The following is an 18,920-nucleotide window of genomic DNA, read 5'->3' on the forward strand; positions in this document are numbered from 1 at the left end:
AGTCAAGATGAGACTTAAATGTGTGAAAAAGACTGACCTTGAGAAAGAGGAGCAAAGATAGAGGAGCCTACAGATTAATTTTGACCAATGTTAGGTCAGAAAGCCTTTTTGAGTACTTTAAAAGTTCCAATGATTTCATACTTATGATTAGAGTGAGAAGGGATACAAAAAGGAGTTTTCTTTTAATAGTAAAACAATGACTAGCCATCTCATAAAAAGGAGATTGTTAGTGGGTATTTTATGTTAAATATAGAATGGAAAAGGAGATTGTTAGTGGGCATAAAAAAGAATTGTCGGTGGGTGCCTCAAGATAGAGGTACAAAACATTGATTCTAATATATGGTGCGAGCATAATTTTGCATTTGTAAATTTTATTAGATTTGAATATACAAAATTTAGTTGATGGAAGACTTATGGACCTCGTTAAACATACAGACGAAAGAGGCAAATAAATTAGAAGATGTCTAGTTTTATGATTTTTCATAAGAAATAGAAGGGCATGATGATTTTGGGGCTCAAAAACTAAGAATTCAAAATTAATGATTTTTCCTATATTTTTCTTAGTCTGGATGGGGCCATTGCATTTCCTCTACAACTTATAGATTTTAACAAATAAGAGTTTCACATTTAAATATAAGGAGTGCAGTTGAAAATAGCATTCCCAATTAATGTCTCACAAACATTTATATTACATTCTGCATTTGCACTATTTTTTGCATAATTTTTTATCACCCATATAGATTAACCTTCATTCACGAATTTTGCTGCTATGCAATTTGAAACATATTATTCTATTTTTTTTTTTTTTTTTTTGAGAAATAAGTTGGGTGGAATCTAGCCAAAATGATGTTCTGCACTTTTATAAAGATTTAGCTGATGAAAAAATATTAAAGTGCAGATCACGTTGTTGTGCTTAATGATAATACATGGTATAGTCCTAACAGGTATTGAGCCAAAAATTATGCTCTATAGGAGCAAGAATATAAGTATTTATGTGAGAAAGAGTTAAAAATAGAAATAAATAAAAAAATATCAATTAGATTTGCAAATCAAGATGATGTCTTTTGCAAATTAGAGGACGTGCTTGGCACTTAGAAAAAATACGGCTAGCAGCAAGATTTTTGAGGCTAAAAAAAACATGGAGATTTCATTAAAAAACTAGATTATAAAAGTATAGCAAATATATTTATTCATATATGTAGATATGTCAAATCATGATTCCGAAAGATAAAGTTTCTTAAAAAGCCCAAGAACAATACACTGTAGGAGAAAAAAATAATTCTTGAATCATAGTTCGTGAACATTTCATAACTTGATTGCAAATTCGTGAACAACAGAATAATTCTTGATTTGTTCAACTACTTGGCATAATTTAATGAAGAAAAAATCAATAATTCAGAAAATACTATCCTCATGCATGAATATAAACCATTTAGATATTATCAAATTAGGATTTGATAGAGGGAATATATCCATGTTTCGACTGCCAGCCCCTAACTTATTAACCACCCTCTACTTTAATCTTAAGCAAAAGAGAAATGCTGCCAATTCTCTTGTCATGTGGCAAAGAAGACCGCTGTAACTCATAGGATTTGTTACCAAACATGGGGTTTGTTGATTATGGAGTTGTCAAATTGATAATTGTGGGTTTGTCGAATTTTTACTTACATATTTTAAGTGAAACAAGCTTTTGTTGGGAGAAGAAAAAGAGAACAAACATCTTGCAAAACCTCTGCTCCAAAATCTCACCGATTTACCATGGAGTACACTTTGGGTGCTAATGTTTGGGATATTCCACCATGTGGCCATATCTCATCAAAGGTTCACATTTATTTGTTGCTAGGGCCGCAAATGGATAAGCTCGGCTTGTGACCCAATGCAGTCTCAAATCAATTAGATCCAACCTGATCTTTGAAGATGTGGGTAGGATTGGGTTCAAAAATTGGACCCAATCTAAATTCCACATCAAGTTTGGGTGTTTCTTTTTTTTTTTTAACTCGACTCAACCTGACTCGGACCATATATTATCTAGGTTGAACCCAATCCAAAAATCAAAATTATATAAACCACCTTCTTCTTTGCATTGAATATTTTTGCCAATTCATTGAATAAACTCTCATTTAAACTAATTCCTTTTTTTAAATCCCAAAAACTATATCTCCCATCTATTTTCATTTAATTACATTTTGATGCTCATACTACATTATTTATTTTGGTACAATCTTATATCTTGATCCTCAAGCACATTAATATATATATATATATATATATATATATATATATATATATATATATATATATATATATATATATATATATATATATATATATATATATATATATTAATAATTAATCTTGCATGCACTATATAAAGTGAAATTTCCAACAACTTAGCTCTTATATATCAGCAGAATCCTTTCCTACTTTTGACAAATTTGTATTTCAGCCTAGAAAAACCAGGATGATGGTCCATCTCGGCAGAGCCGGCCCGAGCCCTAGGCGACTGAGGCGGTCGCCTAAGGCCCCGGGCTAATGCAAGGCCCCCGGGAGGCTGACCAAAAGGAAGCAAAGGCCCCGATCTGGGGCTGGCTACGAGTCTTCTCCCTTGATGGAAAGGAGGTGGAGAGTTTCCTGGCCTGCAGAGGGGCAATTTGGGATGTTGGGGACAGTAGTTTTCTTTTGGGTGGGGAGAGCGAGAGAGAGAGAGGAGGGATTTGGTTGGCTTGATAGACGCCTGAAGCCACTCTTATCTTTCATCCCTTCTCTTTTTTGGTTTTGGTCTTGGTTTTCCTTCCCTCACATTACTCATGATCCAGCTGGGCCATCCGGAAGAAAGATAGGGGGATTGGAGATGGACTTCTTCGAGGGTGGAGATTCTTTTAGTTTTCTCCTCTCGGTTTCTTCTCCCCTCTTGGGTGGTAGAGAGAGAAAAGGAGGGAGGGGGTTTAATGGCTGCTGTGCTGTGATGTTGCAGTTGCCGCTTGGGTACTTACTTGAAGGGGAGATGGTGGGATGGGGTGAATTTTCCATAATGACCCTACTTTCTCTTATAGAGAGGTTTCTTTATGGAAAAATTCTTTCCTTTATCTTGACTATGAAGTGCCATGGGATGACCTTTTCCTATTTGGCTCTTGCTTGACATGGTAAACAGTATTGCCAAGCATTATCTCAATTATTTAATCAGTTTCATGGCCCTTCATTTAGTATAATTACTTTTATGTGCTTCCATTCAAGAATTATATTAAATAAAAAAGGCTTTTTGTCTATCTTTGTTAGATTTATGTATCTTTGTTAAAATAGTGTACTTGATAGCTATCTATTTTTATATATTTTTTAAAATATTTTATATTTATTAAAAAAAATTATTAAAAAAAAAAGCCTCGTTCATTGGATTCGCCTTAGGCCCCAGAATGTATTGAGCCGCCCCTGCATCTCGGTATCACCCACCTACCAGGATGGCTGAGACCTCCATTCTTAAAACCTAGCATAATCAGAATTCAATAACAAGCAAACAGAAACTTCTACAATGAAGTGCTCCCTTAAAGAGGAATTGCACAGACCATGCCCGCGAATTCCCTTTTTGATGAGGATTCAGAGAAATTCTCTCTTAGTCACACATCAATCATAACGTAAAAGTAAAACTAAAATATGTTAATCGAAATATGCGTATGGGGATAGCAAAAGATATTCTAGGTTCAACTACTCTTCAAAAGTTGTTGCAACATCGCTAGTGCCGGAACCAAAGATTAACAAAGCAACAAGTTAGATGACCTAGACAACTTCTAATGCTAATCTCTCAAAATTTGTCTAAGAATGTCTCCAGAGAAGAATGAGAATTATTCACATGCTGAAATCTGCCACGTCTTTCAGCAGAAGAACATAACATCCTTCACATTTTCCTTGATGCTAGGAAGGGGTCGCACATCAACCCTCCTTTCCCGGGTATTTCTCGCCCCTGCAGATGTTGATCCGCCATCTTGCACATCAGCTTGAGTGTACAATCTTGCCCTGAAAGCAGCTAGATGTGCATAGTATGCAGGAGGAACTGGCGTACAATAGACACAAAATCGTAAGAGACAAATTCTGCATAAGATGTGGGCTACTAACATGTTCCTAAAGAACATGTAAGAAACTTACCCACTGAAACGGACCGAGTGCATCGAGCATACCTGCAATATATAAGCAATATAACTTAGCCATGAGAAGTTAAATATGAAACTGCTAATTAACGTTTCATAAAGCTATTATATTTTTTCAATAATTACACCAAGAAGTTAACTCACGTGTAACATAGGTTGTAAGTCAGCTGCTGCAATGCATCAGCTGTAAAGCCATTATCATCCCATAGTACATGATAGTGAGTCGGCCTACTTGTTCCCTAAACAGAATTCAAAAGAACATAAAAGAAGCTAAATATTATCTCAAAGAAACTTCAAATATTATTGTATAGATGCAGATGCAATAAAATATCCAATTCAATATAATTACCTGAATACCCGCATGACTACAGAGGTAAAAATCAAACTCTGTTGGGTGACAAATTTTTTTATCCACCACTGTCCCTGAGCACAATAAATTTGAAGTTACAAATGTGTCTAAATAAACATACATCAATCTTAGTCATCGTAGCCTACCAGGTGCGATATTCCCACTTCTGTCTGTTGTATTGGAGTTAGCACGCACATCTGGAAACAAGCGTGTGTGATGCCTTTTCTGTACTACCACGAATGTTATCCAAGGAACATACTTTTTGTCCAACGAAAAACAAGCCTAGCATGGAAAGAAGAATTTGAGAAACATAATTAGTTTAATATGACTGCAATAGATTCTTAATTCTATGCATATATACCTGCATGGCTGCAAAACCTCTCCCTTGGCAGCTGATTTATTCAAACAAAAAACATAATATCACGAATATCCCTAGATGTCTTGCTAATCTGACACTTATTTCATTATATCACAACATGCAGGCTGTACAGGTTCTTGAATTAATATCTCATGATCAACCGTGCAACATCCTCCATCCAATTCGAAAATATCTAGCACCTATCTAGTTTGCCTCTCTACTGTCTCCAAGTCTCCCCTTCCCTTCTACAATAAACCCCAATGGTGAATGTGTCACAGCCTCTCTGTAACCTGTCCCCCATTACCGCTGCCCGGTTCAATCCCAGTTGCTTCCATAAATTCGCTGCATTACAAGAGGGACATGCAAAGAGGGTGCATGACTACATATGTTCCCTAGTTCTAGGAAACTTATGTATCAGTCACAAAACCACAAAGCCATGGGCAATGAACTTTACCTTTCGAATTGCAATTAATTCATGAAGCAGGACATGGTTGAACTGTCCTTCACTCACACCATCCCTATGTATGAAAGAAATTAAGATGCTTCGTTGATAGATTATACTAACAAAGAAGATTTCATTAGTATACTAGCAAGAACCTGTAGAATATGATAGATTGTGGCCACTGGCCTGTTGTACGATGAAAAGCAACCAGAAGTTCCCTGGGAAACAAGAAAAGAACATCAAAATTTAAGATTGCAGGTCTTATAGCTTTTGCCAGCATTAGTTTTCACTTGCCTAATCATTCCTCCATGCACTACACCCTTTTGATGGTCCATCTCTTCTTTATGCAAGTCTTGGATTATTTCTTGCCGATGCGGCTGTGCAGAGATTAGACATCTGTACTTGGACACCTCAGGCCAATCCATTGAAGCAACAACCTACACATTGTTAATTAACTGCATTCATTACATTTTCAAAATACCAGAACCAACTGACATGATGATATTTGGAAAAGAAAGACAATACATATACAAAATTTATGCAGCTAAATAGTATTCCATACTGTTTCAACAAATCATAACTATTGTAGGCATGCAAGGAAGGCATTATTAGCAGGTACCTACTGAGATGAAAGGTAAAGAATAATAATCAATAATGAGACAAACCGCAGCAATCGAAGAAGATGAATCCTCTCCAGGAGGGGGATGTGACACATCAGCACCAAAGATAATGGTAGGAACATTTCGAACAAGTCGAATATTAATGGAATCTTCAAGCACAGTATTTCGTCCTCCAACCTATTCAGTTAAAGAGAAAGTACGTTGAAATTACAGTAGTGCTTACCAGCAAAACAGAATGAAGACAAAGATAATCACATACCTTAACGTTAATCTTCAAAGCCAGATTACCAAGATATTGTGGCTTTCGCTTCAAAATATTTTTCTGTAAGCAGCATTGTGATACTATCCCTAGCTCTGTTTCACATATTCTTTTGATCCTTCCTGCAATGATACAAAGTAGTTTAAGAGTTCTATTTGTACAAATTTGGATCGGAACTAGCTTCAGAACTTCATAGTTGTCCTAGTTTGTGCATACCATAAATCTTATTATCATCAGGTAAAATTACTATTAGCAACTGAAGTTGTTTTCCTGTAATGCCTTGACGAGTTAGTGTTGCATCAGAATATTTTCGTACATCTCGCAGAGCATCAACAAGAGTCTCTGAGGGAGCTGCTCGAATATCAATTATTGGGTCGCGATTGCATACCTTCAAAGTTAATAGCAAAATTAGCTAAATTCTGATATAGTGCAATTAATATTAATAAATGAATATGAAAAAGAAAAAAAGACAAATACCATCCCACAGTTGGAACACATCTCAATCAAACTGCGACAAAACTGGGACGCTGCATCGAGATGGCTTGAAGAAAAGTCTATGCACGTCCAATAGTCGATCCTTGCTGCAGTAACCATTTTCTATGCATATCAAAGCAGGATGCGTTACATCACTATGTGGAATTTGGATAAACAAGGCTCTATTTTTAAGAGAAAGATATATGGTTGCTCGTATATAAATCATTACTGAGCCAGGATGGAGTTCCATCAGGTACAAGCAATTTACTCATAAATGCTATGCGAATTTATAGAATTAATATAACTCCTAACTAAATCGAGATCACAAACTTGCCTATAGAAAGTGAAGCTAATAGAGTGCTCACGCAGCAAAACATGTTTAACAAAGACATTTTCTTCAAGATAAATAAAGAAAAGAATAGTCAAAGTTTAAGAATAAGGAGATAATCTCTATCACCTTATTAATCATGTTCCACTGACCCATCACCGGCCTAACAGTTTTGTCCACGCCAGAATCATGATATTTGAGCTGCAATTCAAAATAGCAACTTAGATATCGGTGACGATGTGCTTAAACATAACATACATAGTTTCCGCCTTTGAGGCAACTGTATTTACCACTGGAGTTGGCAGAATACGGGCTTCAACTGGGGCAAGATCTTGGGCAATACTGATCCCAAAGTCTCCTTCTACACGATCCTCATCACTGATTTTGTTGTTGCATTTCACCATCTGCAATACTAAGATATGGACTTCAGATATTCTTAACAAGAAATCTGGATTACCAAAAGAAATCTGAAATAACAAGAAATAGCTAATAACAGATTGTTAAGGAGCTTATCAAAATGGGCGAACAAAAGAAGGTTTTTCACCTCTAGGATTCTATCCCGCCTTTGAGGAGGGCGGTGACACATTGACCTTCCTATCGCAGTTGCTTGCTCATCCTTTAATTTTTTTGAATATCTCTGTCCTTGCACTATTTTGCAGACCTACGGTCACAGTACTTAAATTATCAGCATATAAGATTTATTGAGTCCAATTATATGTTCAGCAATGACTGCAAAGGAAGCGCTAAAGAAAACAAGATAACCTCCATGGGTAGATATATTGGCTTGTTATCACTGCCAGCTTGAAGACATGGCCACGAAACAAGCCTCAGTTTATAATTGTACTTTTCTCTGAAGTAATCGAGGACAGGCTTCTTTGTTTCCTGATCATTAAGAGGAAACCTGAACAAGCATAATATAACATAATTGATTATCTTTATATCAGCAGCAATCATTCCTAATAACACCATATATATTGGCTATAAAAGTGCTTAAAACCAGAGCACAATAGAGATGAAAAGGAAATACTTGAGCTCTTTCAGTGGCAAGGAGGTTATCCCTCTAATCCTGAACTGCTGGCGTGAATCTTGTCTATGTGTAACCTCAATCTTCAACCCCTTAAGGGCCTTATTTAGCTGCAATTATGGGTGCACAAAGGGAGAAAGCATGAGAACAACTAGTGGTACAAAAGCTAAAGTCGGAAAACAGATTCCCATTAGTCAATTACATAGCATGAGTCAACTTTTCAGCATGCGAAGATTAAAAATACATCGGCGATCAAAAATAAAAGATAAAAAGCAACATCAGACAGAAAAACATTGACGCAGAGAAGGAAATTTTAGTTGAGGAAATAGTAAAGGGAAACTCATACTTTTTCAATGTTAGAATAAGAAAGGGGGCTCCTGGTATCCTGGATTTCAAGATATTCCAATGCGAAGCGTACAACTTCCATATCCATGTAAAATGATGTTGCAGCAATATCTGTAGATGATAATAAGCTACTTCAACAAAATGCGCAACACCAAGAGAACACACAAAATAGATTACATCGCAGGAATCTTTAAGAGCCAATACCAATATTCAAAGATAATCCCATCTGAGTGGGGCGAAGACTCTGGTAATACCCCCTCCAGCATTCCAAGCCACCACCAATTGGACTACGGTTCCCAAATTCTGGAGAGAAGAAAGACCTTGCCACAGTAACATAACTGTGGGAAAAGAAATCAGACAACTCGGAAAGACTTATCACATTGATTAAAGTAGAGTATGAAATATAAGTTGCTCCTTGGAATTGGTGGCTCACTTCTCAGATGGATACACCCTGAGCACCACATCGAGAGCTTGGATGACTTCTTGCGGTCCCCTTCCATCATCCCCAAAACGTCCTCGCAAAAACTCTCGCAGATGGTGCAGGTCTGGCCGTCCAGCAAACTTGATCAAAACATTAAACTGCCTCTCCCTCCTGCAGCATAAATCAATATACCAAACAATGCACAACAGTCGTTTTTCAAAAACAAACATGGAGGAACTAAAGCTTTGAGATGTGCAAACTGGTGGACATTGGGCAAAAGCTTTAAAATCGATATATAAGATCGAAACAAGATCATAACAGAGATGGGGAAACCAAATCCTTATAAGTAAGCTTATAAGGAGACAAATCGATGAAAACAAGATCAAAACAGGGAAAGATTTTCACGAGGCAAACCTGATGTTGCCATGTTCGTCCCGGTCAGTCAATTTGATGTCAAAATCCTCCAAGGAGAAAGGCAAAGGTCCTGCCGTGTACATGCTCTTCCTCCCATCGTAAGCCGGCTTTCGGCCCCCGGGAAAAGATTCTCCATAAAATGTCACAAGCTCAGAGATCACAGCTCTGTTGACTTCCTTCTTTGCAACCTCAGGACTTATGTCAACCTGATAACAATCAAAGGAAAATAAAAGTGGATTTCGAAAGAAAACGGAGTAAGGATGCGATCCAAACAATCACAAATCCAATGTCCAAACCAAGAAACAGGGGATTGAGACGATGATGAAAAAAAAAAAGACTGCTCACATGATAATGGTGGAAATCGATGTCGGCTACGTTGACAAGAAAGTGGTTGGCGTGGACGATGGAAGACCTTCCAATGGAACCGAAGCCCGGTCTCTGCGGATGCCGCAAACTCTTGCTCGACTCCGGAGCGGTGGCAGGAGCGGTGGCAGGAGCGGTCTCCTCTTCTTGGATGCTTACAAGTTCTTGAAAGCGCTTCTCCAGCATCGACACCGGAACGGGATTCAGAGGAGAAGCAGGGATAGGCGTCGTGTCCTCCACCGCCGGCGACTGTGAAGAGCTGGGGACATTCGATGGCCTTGGTTCTTGCCATCGGCCGCCGCCTCTTCCCCTTCCGCCTCTGCTGCCGCCTCGGTCGCCGCCTCGGCCCCTTCCGCCGCCGCGGTCGCCGCCTCGGCCCCTTCCGCCGCCGCGTGGGTAGTTGCCTCCGGCGTAACCTCCTCCGTATCCGGACATAGTGGTCGTGGTTAAGAAGTAGAAAAAGGGAGACGAAGAAAGAAAGTGGGACTCTTGGGAGAGTTTGGACGGCGTAGAGGACTATATAGGGGATGGAGGTGAAGAGAGGGAAGAGGAGAGTGACGCGGGAGGGGTTCTTAAAATGGAAAGTTTTACTTTCCAATTAGCGCAGTATTTTGGGGAGACTCGAACCGTTACTAGCAAACTTCGGTGTAGTAATTATTATTATATTGCAGCGGTCCCACAGCGTAATTGCTTTCGAGAGGTTTCATATTGGCCGGCTCCTTCACCCTGTGGCTAGTTACTTAATTGAAATTTATTTTTTTTTAAAAAAAAATCTCTTTTTTCCCTCTATGCTTCACTTGACTTTATTTATTTTTAAAAAATAGAGTATTTCACTATGCCATAATCTGGGGCCTAAACTATATTCACTTTTAGCTAAGCTTCGAGCTGAGCCTACTGAAAATTTGATATTCTTTTTGCCAAATCTAGTCCATAATCACCTTTAAACATAAATGCCTCATTATGATACTCTGTAGGTCTAGTCTCATTGGGCCAGCCTCTTGGCCCGACCCAGCTTTCGAACGCGGCCCGAAGGCCCATCCAAATCAGAATTAGGGGCAGAGCCCTAGTTAAGCATGGCAGAAGAGGACGAGTCCTCCTCCTTCTCGGGCTTTGCCGGAAACTAGAAACCCTAGTTGTTGGGATGCCGTGCATGCCGCAAAAAATCAGATCCGCAGCGGAAGAAGCATGTATGGCTCCGTTCATCACATGAACATATTTTAAAACTGTTTGTAGATAGATTAGGATAAATTGCATTAGATAAGGACGACCAGATCTTCACCTTGTGCGGATAGATGATCACCACAAACTAATGATCGTGGTAATGTAGGAAGGCTCGCTTAAAGCCGCACATGCGTCCGGCCTCTATGGGTATCCAGACAAAGAAGAGGACCAATCCAAGCTTTTGAATCTCTCCGGGATGCTAGCTTCCTTGCAGAGATTGCTTTTAATGGCTGAAATCCTCTCTCTTTTAGCAACCAACACTTTGATTGCTTCCTCTTGAGAAAGAAGAGGAGGAGAGGAAAGAAGAAAAGGAAGCACGCTTGCTGCCTTTTATTTTTCGATGGAAGAAGGGAGAGGAGAAGGGCCGCACGCCTCCCTTTTCTTTTTGTTTCTTGTGGCTGAAAAAAAGAATGAGAAGGGCTTTGGAGGCCGCCCCCTATTCCCTTTTTAACCTAGGCGTGTGAAGCTCCTAAAAATAAGGAGCCTAATTAATTAAGTCCAATTGATTCAATCAAATTGCAATCTAATTGCAATTATTTCTTTATTCAACTCACTAACTCTTAATAGGCTAAACCAATTATCAATCAAATTGACAATCATAATCTATTATGATTCCAAATCACAATTCAACCATCGGATCGGTCAATACCTCTATTGTGTGTGATCCCATAGATTCTATTCTGTCTGGTAGTGAGACATATTGCGATCTCTATCATAATATCATTTAAAACTTATTTTAATGGGTTGGAACAATTCCAACTCATCTCACCAGGGATCATCGACCATCAAGCTAATCCCTGCGAGTCTCACAATCCACCAGTAACACCTAAAAGCTGTTGGAAATTGTGTCCTAAAAGTCAATCGTCGGTCTGTTGATAATTGAATTGTATATGAATGATGAGAGCACAAAAGTGAAATCTTCATACCATCTTAATTAGTATTATAGCTAATCTTTATTAATAAAATTGATTAATTAATGTTTTATTTGTATTTGAGTGCAAGTAATTCAAGAGATCCAATAACGCTGGGTTTGAGCCCAATGCCTGGCAGCCCGAGCTCAACAAATCCTTAGCGTCTCATCTAAGCCTCACATTGCCCGTCATCCGCATGCAATCCATATTACTGCGTCTAGCTTCAGCCAGCACAAGTACCCTCGTCATGGAGATCCCAGCTCATTCACGTTGCCCCCACGTATTTCATGCCTACATGGAAAGTCCAAACGCGATCTCCTTCGCTCGTTCCATGCATCCACCTTCCAGATGCAACATTCCAATGGCTCTTTCTTTCATCCGTGAAGCAACTGATAGAGTAGATGCCCTACAAGCCAATCGCAATATGTATTGTGAAGGATTTTCTTTTGATTTTCCAAATCATGTATATGACATTAAATATAAATAAAGGCATTGTGTTTCATCATATGCTGTTGATTATATTTGTGATGAACCCCTTAGATTAAGGCAATGATTTTGAGGCTACGATGAGATCATACTAGTGAGACCTAAAATCCTAAAATCCTAATCTTAAATATTCCCAGTCATTGGTACATTGAGTCGGGGATCAATGTTTACCGGAAAGACTGGCACATCTTATGTATGCTCGATACAGAGGGTGATTGATCTCACAATCACTTGTGTGGAGACACTAATACAAAGATGTGGGTGCTCATTAGAGAAATGAGTTCACTGAATTGACCCACAAAGAGAAATCTTATGAAGTCTTACTTACATGTCAAAAGATGATTCTCTTAGTGGGAGTTGTGCAACTGATCCTTTGACCTGAGATCACCATAGTATCTTGTGCACATAAATCCATATTTTGGTTTCCACTCATTCATGACAATAAGTTATGTACGAGGTCTTCTGGATATGGTGGATTGTGTACGAAGGTTATGAGTAAGTCAACAAGGAATTAATCACTTTTAGTAAGAGAAGATCACATCGTATTTATTCTAATCATATGATAATTCAGGAAGCCTTTGATCAAAGCACAATGAAAATTAGAAAGAGTTTCTAATGTTTCATTATTCGAATTATCATTAGAAGATTGAGAAATATATGAATATGAAATTGAGTTTGACATATATTCATACTCATATACATATTCGGGATGCAGTTTGATTAAAGAATTGAATTGCACGGTAACTTGCCACTGAAGGGTATTTTTGGTATTTCTACCAAATTTCATATTTTTCGGGTAGACATGACACGTTGCTAGACGTCAATCTTGTCTTATAGGTTTGATCGAATTAAAGAGTTTAATTCGATCACCAATTAGAAAGGATTCTAATTGTTAAGTTCGGGTTCGCGCAGTTTGGACTTAAATCGATTAGAAGAGTTCTAATCAAGTTGGGTTAACTCGCACTCATACCTATTGCTGGCTAAGTATGGAACCCAATGGGTCACACACAAGAAAACTTATTAAGGGTCTAATTGGATTAGATCATGTTTGCAAGATAGACATCCTAGCAGGTGTTGCAAACCCTTAGCTCTTGATTCGAATTGGATTCGAATCCGATTCTTAATTGATCTAATTTGATTAGATCATGTTCTAATATGGGTTAGCCAAGAGTTGGCACCTAATTGGCTTGGTTTGAGTCTAATTGGATTAGATTTAATAAATCATTCAATCTAGACCGTTAGATCTTGATCTACCGTTGGATGAAGACATAATGGAGAGTTGGTTTAACCCAATTGGATTGGGTTAGAGGATGGCTATCATAATTTACCATTGGATCTTAATCCCACCATTGGATGAATATATGATGGGTCAAGTGAATGGCGCCTTGCATTGGAGCCCTTGGATCATCATCATGAAAGATCAAGAGGTGAGGCGTGATGGACATGTGATTAGCATGTGATGTTGACTTGGTCAAAATATGGCACCACATGAAAGGACATATCATTTGATACACCTCCTCACTTGATCTGCACCTCCTCTTATTTGATATGGCCCTTTAGATGATGCCCTTTCATGAGAGGATGTGTAGATGGGATGCATCCCTTGGAGATGCATCCCTATACCTATTATAAATAGGTTAGCACTCCATGGGTTTCATCATTCCAACTCCACCCCACTCCTCTCTTCTTTCTTTCTTACATTAGTTTCTTTCTTTCTAGCATTGCTTATAGTGTGTCCTAAGCCAAGACAAGGTGGTCTTCTTTAGGACAAAAGGATTAGAAGTGATTTTAGAAGGTAAAAGAAAAATAGAAAGAAAGGAAAGCAAGCCATTAGAGTTCTTTAGAAGAATTCTGCATTAAGGATCAAAGTCTTTGGAGCTTAAGACTTAAATCAAGTTTTCGTGTGGATCAACGTTGGAGGGTGAACACTTGGGCACCTAGTGAAAATTCTGCATATTGGATTAGCGTTAGAGGTATTCTTCTATTTCTGTATTTGATTGCTTCCATTAAGGTGATCTTGGCTTATAAGGGTTTTATGTTAAGAAACTTTATCAAGAAATTTTTAAAATTTCTAGCTTCCGCTGCCCATTATAGCATGCTAGAACCCTTCAGTGGTATCAGAGCCACCCTTAATTGGTTCAATCAGGTGATTATGCATGATGTATGATTGTTAAATTACTATGAGATAGTAATGTCATATGTTTAGAGGAATGCTGAATTATATGATTCATATATGATATGATATATAATAAAATGTCATGATATGAATTTTTTATAAGAAGATATGTTGAAGCATATTAATTGATCCAATCAATTGGTAATAATTTGTACATGCTATGAGATAGCCATGATGTATATATGCTATGAGATAGTATTATGTTATAAATTTCATGATTTGATTTTTCATATGAAGATATGTTAATTGATTTAGTTAATTGGTAATAATTTATACATGCTATGAGATAACTATGATGCATGATAGTTGGTTATGATTTATATATGCTATGAGAGATATATAATTTGTTATAGCATATACAAAGACATATGTTCAATATGTTATAATTATAGAATGTGCATGAGACCAGTAGGCCCTCAATAACATTATATTAAGTCATAGTGTTGAAAAACTTTGAGCTAACCCATTCTAGAACAATTAATCTAATTGGTGTCTAAGGAAAGCACTAAAGGTGGTTACTTAATTAGGACCTTACTCTCTGAGTAAGGAGAGCCTCCCACCTGCTTACCTGGCCAATTGTTTGATTGCCTATTATGGATAAGCTTAATGTTGATAAAACACTACTGATATCCTTTCTTCATGCCTCGACATTATTATGTCAAGATCCATGCTAGTTTGTTGTGCAACCACAAGACTTGCAATGAGGACTGATGTTATAATGTCTTGGTGCATAGAGATGTTTATGGCATATTTTATATGTTGCTTTGTTGTGCAACCACAAGGGCAATATTATTTGAATATGACTATATGGAAATGAAGGGTTTGACTTAACTAAAACATTATAGTTTGTTGTGCAACCACAAGGCTATAAGTATTTTAAGAGGATAGGATAAAGTTGAGAATTGCATGAGATGCAATTGGAAAGAGTTTCCTACCTTTGAACTCATAAAGGTTTGTTGTGCAACCACAAGGCTTTTATGATGAATTAGGATCTCAACCCTACTAAGAAAAATTAGATTTTCTCGTTTATCATAGAAGAGGGCTATGATATTCGATAAAATAGTGGGAGTAACAATTAGATAAAGTCCTTGTCTAATTGTATATATGTCATCATGATTGGTTTGTTTATGATAGTTTTGTTCTTTGCTTATGTAGAATTAATTCTGAATTAAATGGCATCTTCACTATCACTAAGAGGCATCTTGGATGCCAACAAGTTGGCCGGTCCAAACTATGTAGACTGGTTGAGGAATCTTAAAATTGTACTCACTCAGGAGAAAATTTCCTATATTCTTGAAACCCCTGATCTTGGAGATCTAGGGGATGATGCTACAGAAGAGGAGGTAGCCACACATAAGATGTGGAAGAATGACAGTTTAACTGTCAAATGTATCATTCTTGCCTCCATGAGCAATGAGCTACAGAGACAACATGAGAACATGGACACTCAATCCATACTTCTTAATTTAAAGGAGTTGTATGGAGAGTAGAGTAGAACTGCTAGTTATGAGATATCTAAGCAATTGTTCCGTACTAGAATGAATGAAGGAACGTCCGTGCAAAACCATTGTCTTATGGTTATAGACTTGATCACCAGATTAAGTCAATTAGGTTTTGCTATGGATAGTGAGCTCAGTCAAGATTTGATCCTGCAATCACTACCTGAATCATTCTCTCAGTTTGTTGTGAATTTTCACATGAACAAGCTGAATGTCTCATTGCCTGAGCTGTTAAATATGTTAAAGATAGCTGAAACCCATATTAAAAAGGAAAAGGGTCCGATCCTTCTTGTTGATAGGGGCTCAAGGAAGAAATCAGGCAATAAGGGTTTTAAGAAAAGGTTGAACCCTAATAGTAGCAAGATCAAGAAGAAGAAAAGAAAGAAAAACTCCAAACCCAGTACCTGTTTCCACTGCGGCAAGGAAGGCCACTGGAAGAGAAATTGCAAGAGTTTTCTTGCAAGTATGAAGACCGATGCAAGAGTTGCATCGAAAGGTATGTTTATGTTACATGCCAACTTATCATTAAGTTCTTCAAATTCAAATTCATGGGTATTGGATACCGGCTGTGGTTCTCATATTTGCAAATCTTTGAATGGACTACAGAAAATTAGAATTTTGAAGAAAAGTGACTTCGAGCTGTATGGCGCTGGAGGAGAGTCCATCCAGGCTGAAGCTGTTGGAACCTACCATTTGGAGTTGCCTTCGGGAGAGCTCCTGAAATTAGAAGATTGTTATTATATGCCCAAAATTATTAGAAATGTAATTTTCGTTCCTTTGTTGTTAAAGAAAGGATATGAAATTAATATAAAGAGCAATGGTTGCTCAATTTCTTTTTCTAATAAAGTCTATTGCAATGGCATTATGGAAAATGGTCTTCTTGTTCTATTACTTAATGACAATGTCTTTCATATTGATAAAAGCAATAAAAGAAAGAGAGAAGAAGTAAATAACACCCTTCTTTGGCATTGCCGACTTGGTCACATAAGCGAATCAAGAATCAACAAGTTGTATGAAGAAGAGTTCTTTGATCCTTATGATTATGAATCATTAGGAACTTGTGAATCTTGTCTTATGGGTAAAATGACTAAGTCTCCATTCATTGGACATGGAGAAAGGGCAAGAGAGTTATTAGGACTTGTGCATACAGATGTATGTGGTCCTATGACAACTCCTGCTAGAGGTGGATACTTTTATTTCATCACATTTACTGATGATTTATCAAGGTTCGGATATGTGTATCTTATGAAACATAAATCCGAAGCCTTTGATAAATTTAAAGAGTATCAAAGTATGGTTGAAAAACAAACTGGAAAATATATTAAAATCCTTCGATCTGATCGAGGAGGTGAATACCTTTCTAGTGAGTTTTTAAATCATCTTAAAGAAAAGGGCATTCTCTCTGAATGGACACCTCCGTATACGCCACAATTAAATGGTGTAGCTGAACGGAGGAATCATACTCTATTAGATATGGTACGGTCCATGATGTGCTTTACAGATCTTCCTATTTCCTTCTGGGATTTTGCCCTAGAAACTGCTGCACTTGTATTAATTAGGGTACCATCAAAATCTGTATCTAGTACTCCATATGAGATATGGAGAGGAAAGAAGCCTAATCTTAAGTATCTTAAGATATGGGGCTGTAAAGCTTATGTCAAAAGAAATTTTGGACATAAGCTAAGTGCTAGATCAGATAAATGTATTTTTGTAGGTTATCCTAAAATAGTATAGGATACATCTTCTATCATCCTACCGAACAAAAGGTCTTTGTAGGTAGACATGCCACTTTCTTAGAGCAAGAGTTTATCTTAGAAAAGGGCAAGGATAGGAGAATTGAACTTGAAGAAGTTCAAGATCTACAAATGGAAACACAAGATATTCCTCAACCAGATGTACCCATTGATGAAGTACAACCACAACACACATCTCCTCTCCAAAGGTCAGATAGAGTGCGAAATGCACCTAAGAGGTATGGGTTTATCATTGAGAATATTGAAGCCCACATTGTTGAAAATGATGATCCTCTGACCTATTCGGAAGCTATCATGAGTAATGACTCTAACAAATGGTTAGAAGCTATGAAATCCGAAATAGACTCTATGTATACCAACCAAGTATGGACTTTGGTTGATGCACCAGAAGGTGTAAACCCTATAGGTTGCAAATGGGTCTATAAGAAGAAGATTGGAGCAGATGGCCAAGTAGAAACCTACAAGGCTAGATTGGTGGCAAAAGGTTTCAGGCAAAAGCAAGGAATTGACTATGATGAAACTTTTTCACCAGTTGCCATGCTTAAATCTATTCGGATTTTGCTTGCAATAGCTGCATACTATGATTATGAAATTTGGCAGATGGATGTCAAAACCGCCTTCCTTAATGATTATCTTGAGGAAGAGGTTAACATGACACAGCCAGAAGGATTTGTCTCAAGTGGGAGAGCAAATCAAGTATGCAAGCTTATGTTAGAAGTATGCCCTAGAAGCCAATTTGGCTGACGCATTATTTTATTTTGGGACATAAATTTGTACTTGACCTAATAATGAATTTATTAGGATGGGCATTCTTTTCATTCATGTTTTTATGTGTCCATGAATCGTCCAAGGAATTAATAAGATGATGACGCATATTCTCAAGAGTTGAGAATTTGAGGCATGTGTCATTGGTGATTAATTCCTGAATTGCTCCTGATCGATGGATCCATCACGAGGGACGGTGATCGATCCGCTGAGATTAGTGCACAGATCACTTAGTTTGATGGATGAGTCTTGAGTCCACAGTGTAGAGACACTAGAGTGATTGTGCAAGTGCTTGTTAGAGAACAAGGGTACTGAGCGTGACCAAAGCAAGTAGTCACTTGGATGTCTATCCACTCGTCAGTGACTTACTTGATGCTGCAGTTGTATGACTGGTCCTTTGACCTGCGATGCCTCGGCTATTCACAGTGAGATTGCTGTAGTTTGACGAGCACATAAACATGGGCCCTATCCATTTGGGTCCTTGTGGTGCAGATTGGCTGCAGTAGGTTCATTGCAGGAGTAGGGGTGCATCTAGATGGAATCTATCGACCTTGATAGATTAGGAGAGATCC

At 37.9% G+C, this 18,920-nt stretch overlaps 1 protein-coding gene across 3 annotated transcripts; it reads right to left on the reverse strand.

The window, feature by feature from the left end:
• Positions 1-2,503: 2,503 nt before the first annotated feature.
• On the reverse strand, positions 2,504-10,109 carry LOC103698577 (protein argonaute MEL1-like). Of its 3 annotated transcripts, none has more exons than XM_039118805.3 (22): positions 9,519-10,109; positions 9,174-9,379; positions 8,772-8,930; positions 8,543-8,676; positions 8,340-8,449; positions 7,997-8,103; positions 7,732-7,870; positions 7,514-7,630; positions 7,260-7,373; positions 7,099-7,170; positions 6,645-6,764; positions 6,384-6,555; positions 6,168-6,289; positions 5,954-6,085; positions 5,583-5,725; positions 5,444-5,506; positions 5,301-5,364; positions 4,635-4,770; positions 4,489-4,562; positions 4,284-4,378; positions 4,138-4,169; positions 2,504-4,008 (listed from the first exon to the last, which is right to left on the reverse strand). In XM_039118805.3, the coding sequence occupies exons 1-22, from the start codon at positions 9,969-9,971 to the stop codon at positions 3,890-3,892; spliced, it is 2,883 nt and encodes a 960-aa protein (XP_038974733.2). In that variant the 5' UTR covers positions 9,972-10,109; the 3' UTR covers positions 2,504-3,889. The 3 variants fall into 3 exon arrangements, 2 of the variants coding, with proteins under 2 accessions (XP_038974733.2, XP_008778834.4); XM_008780612.6 differs by having other exon boundaries at positions 2,504-4,045; positions 9,519-10,106; XR_005508239.2 differs by lacking the exons at positions 2,504-4,008; positions 4,138-4,169; positions 4,284-4,378; positions 5,301-5,364 and having other exon boundaries at positions 9,519-10,108.
• Positions 10,110-18,920: the final 8,811 nt, after the last annotated feature.

The sequence above is a fragment of the Phoenix dactylifera genome, chromosome 5 (assembly GCF_051530095.1).
Source record: "Phoenix dactylifera cultivar Ajwa chromosome 5, Ajwa_hap1_PhDact_Kaust_v1.1, whole genome shotgun sequence".
NCBI classification, from domain to species: Eukaryota; Viridiplantae; Streptophyta; class Magnoliopsida; order Arecales; family Arecaceae; genus Phoenix; species Phoenix dactylifera.

Bases quoted from the DNA above. Each gene is read 5' to 3' on its own strand.
- LOC103698577 (XM_008780612.6), bottom strand. From the start codon at position 9,971: ATGTCCGGATACGGAGGAGGTTACGCCGGAGGCAACTACCCACGCGGC. The intron at 8,104-8,339 runs GTATGAGTTTCC...CCATAATTGCAG, and splicing joins CTTATTCTAACATTGAAAAA to CTAAATAAGGCCCTTAAGGG. The intron at 7,374-7,513 runs GTGAAAAACCTT...TTAGTATTGCAG, and splicing joins GGCGGGATAGAATCCTAGAG to ATGGTGAAATGCAACAACAA.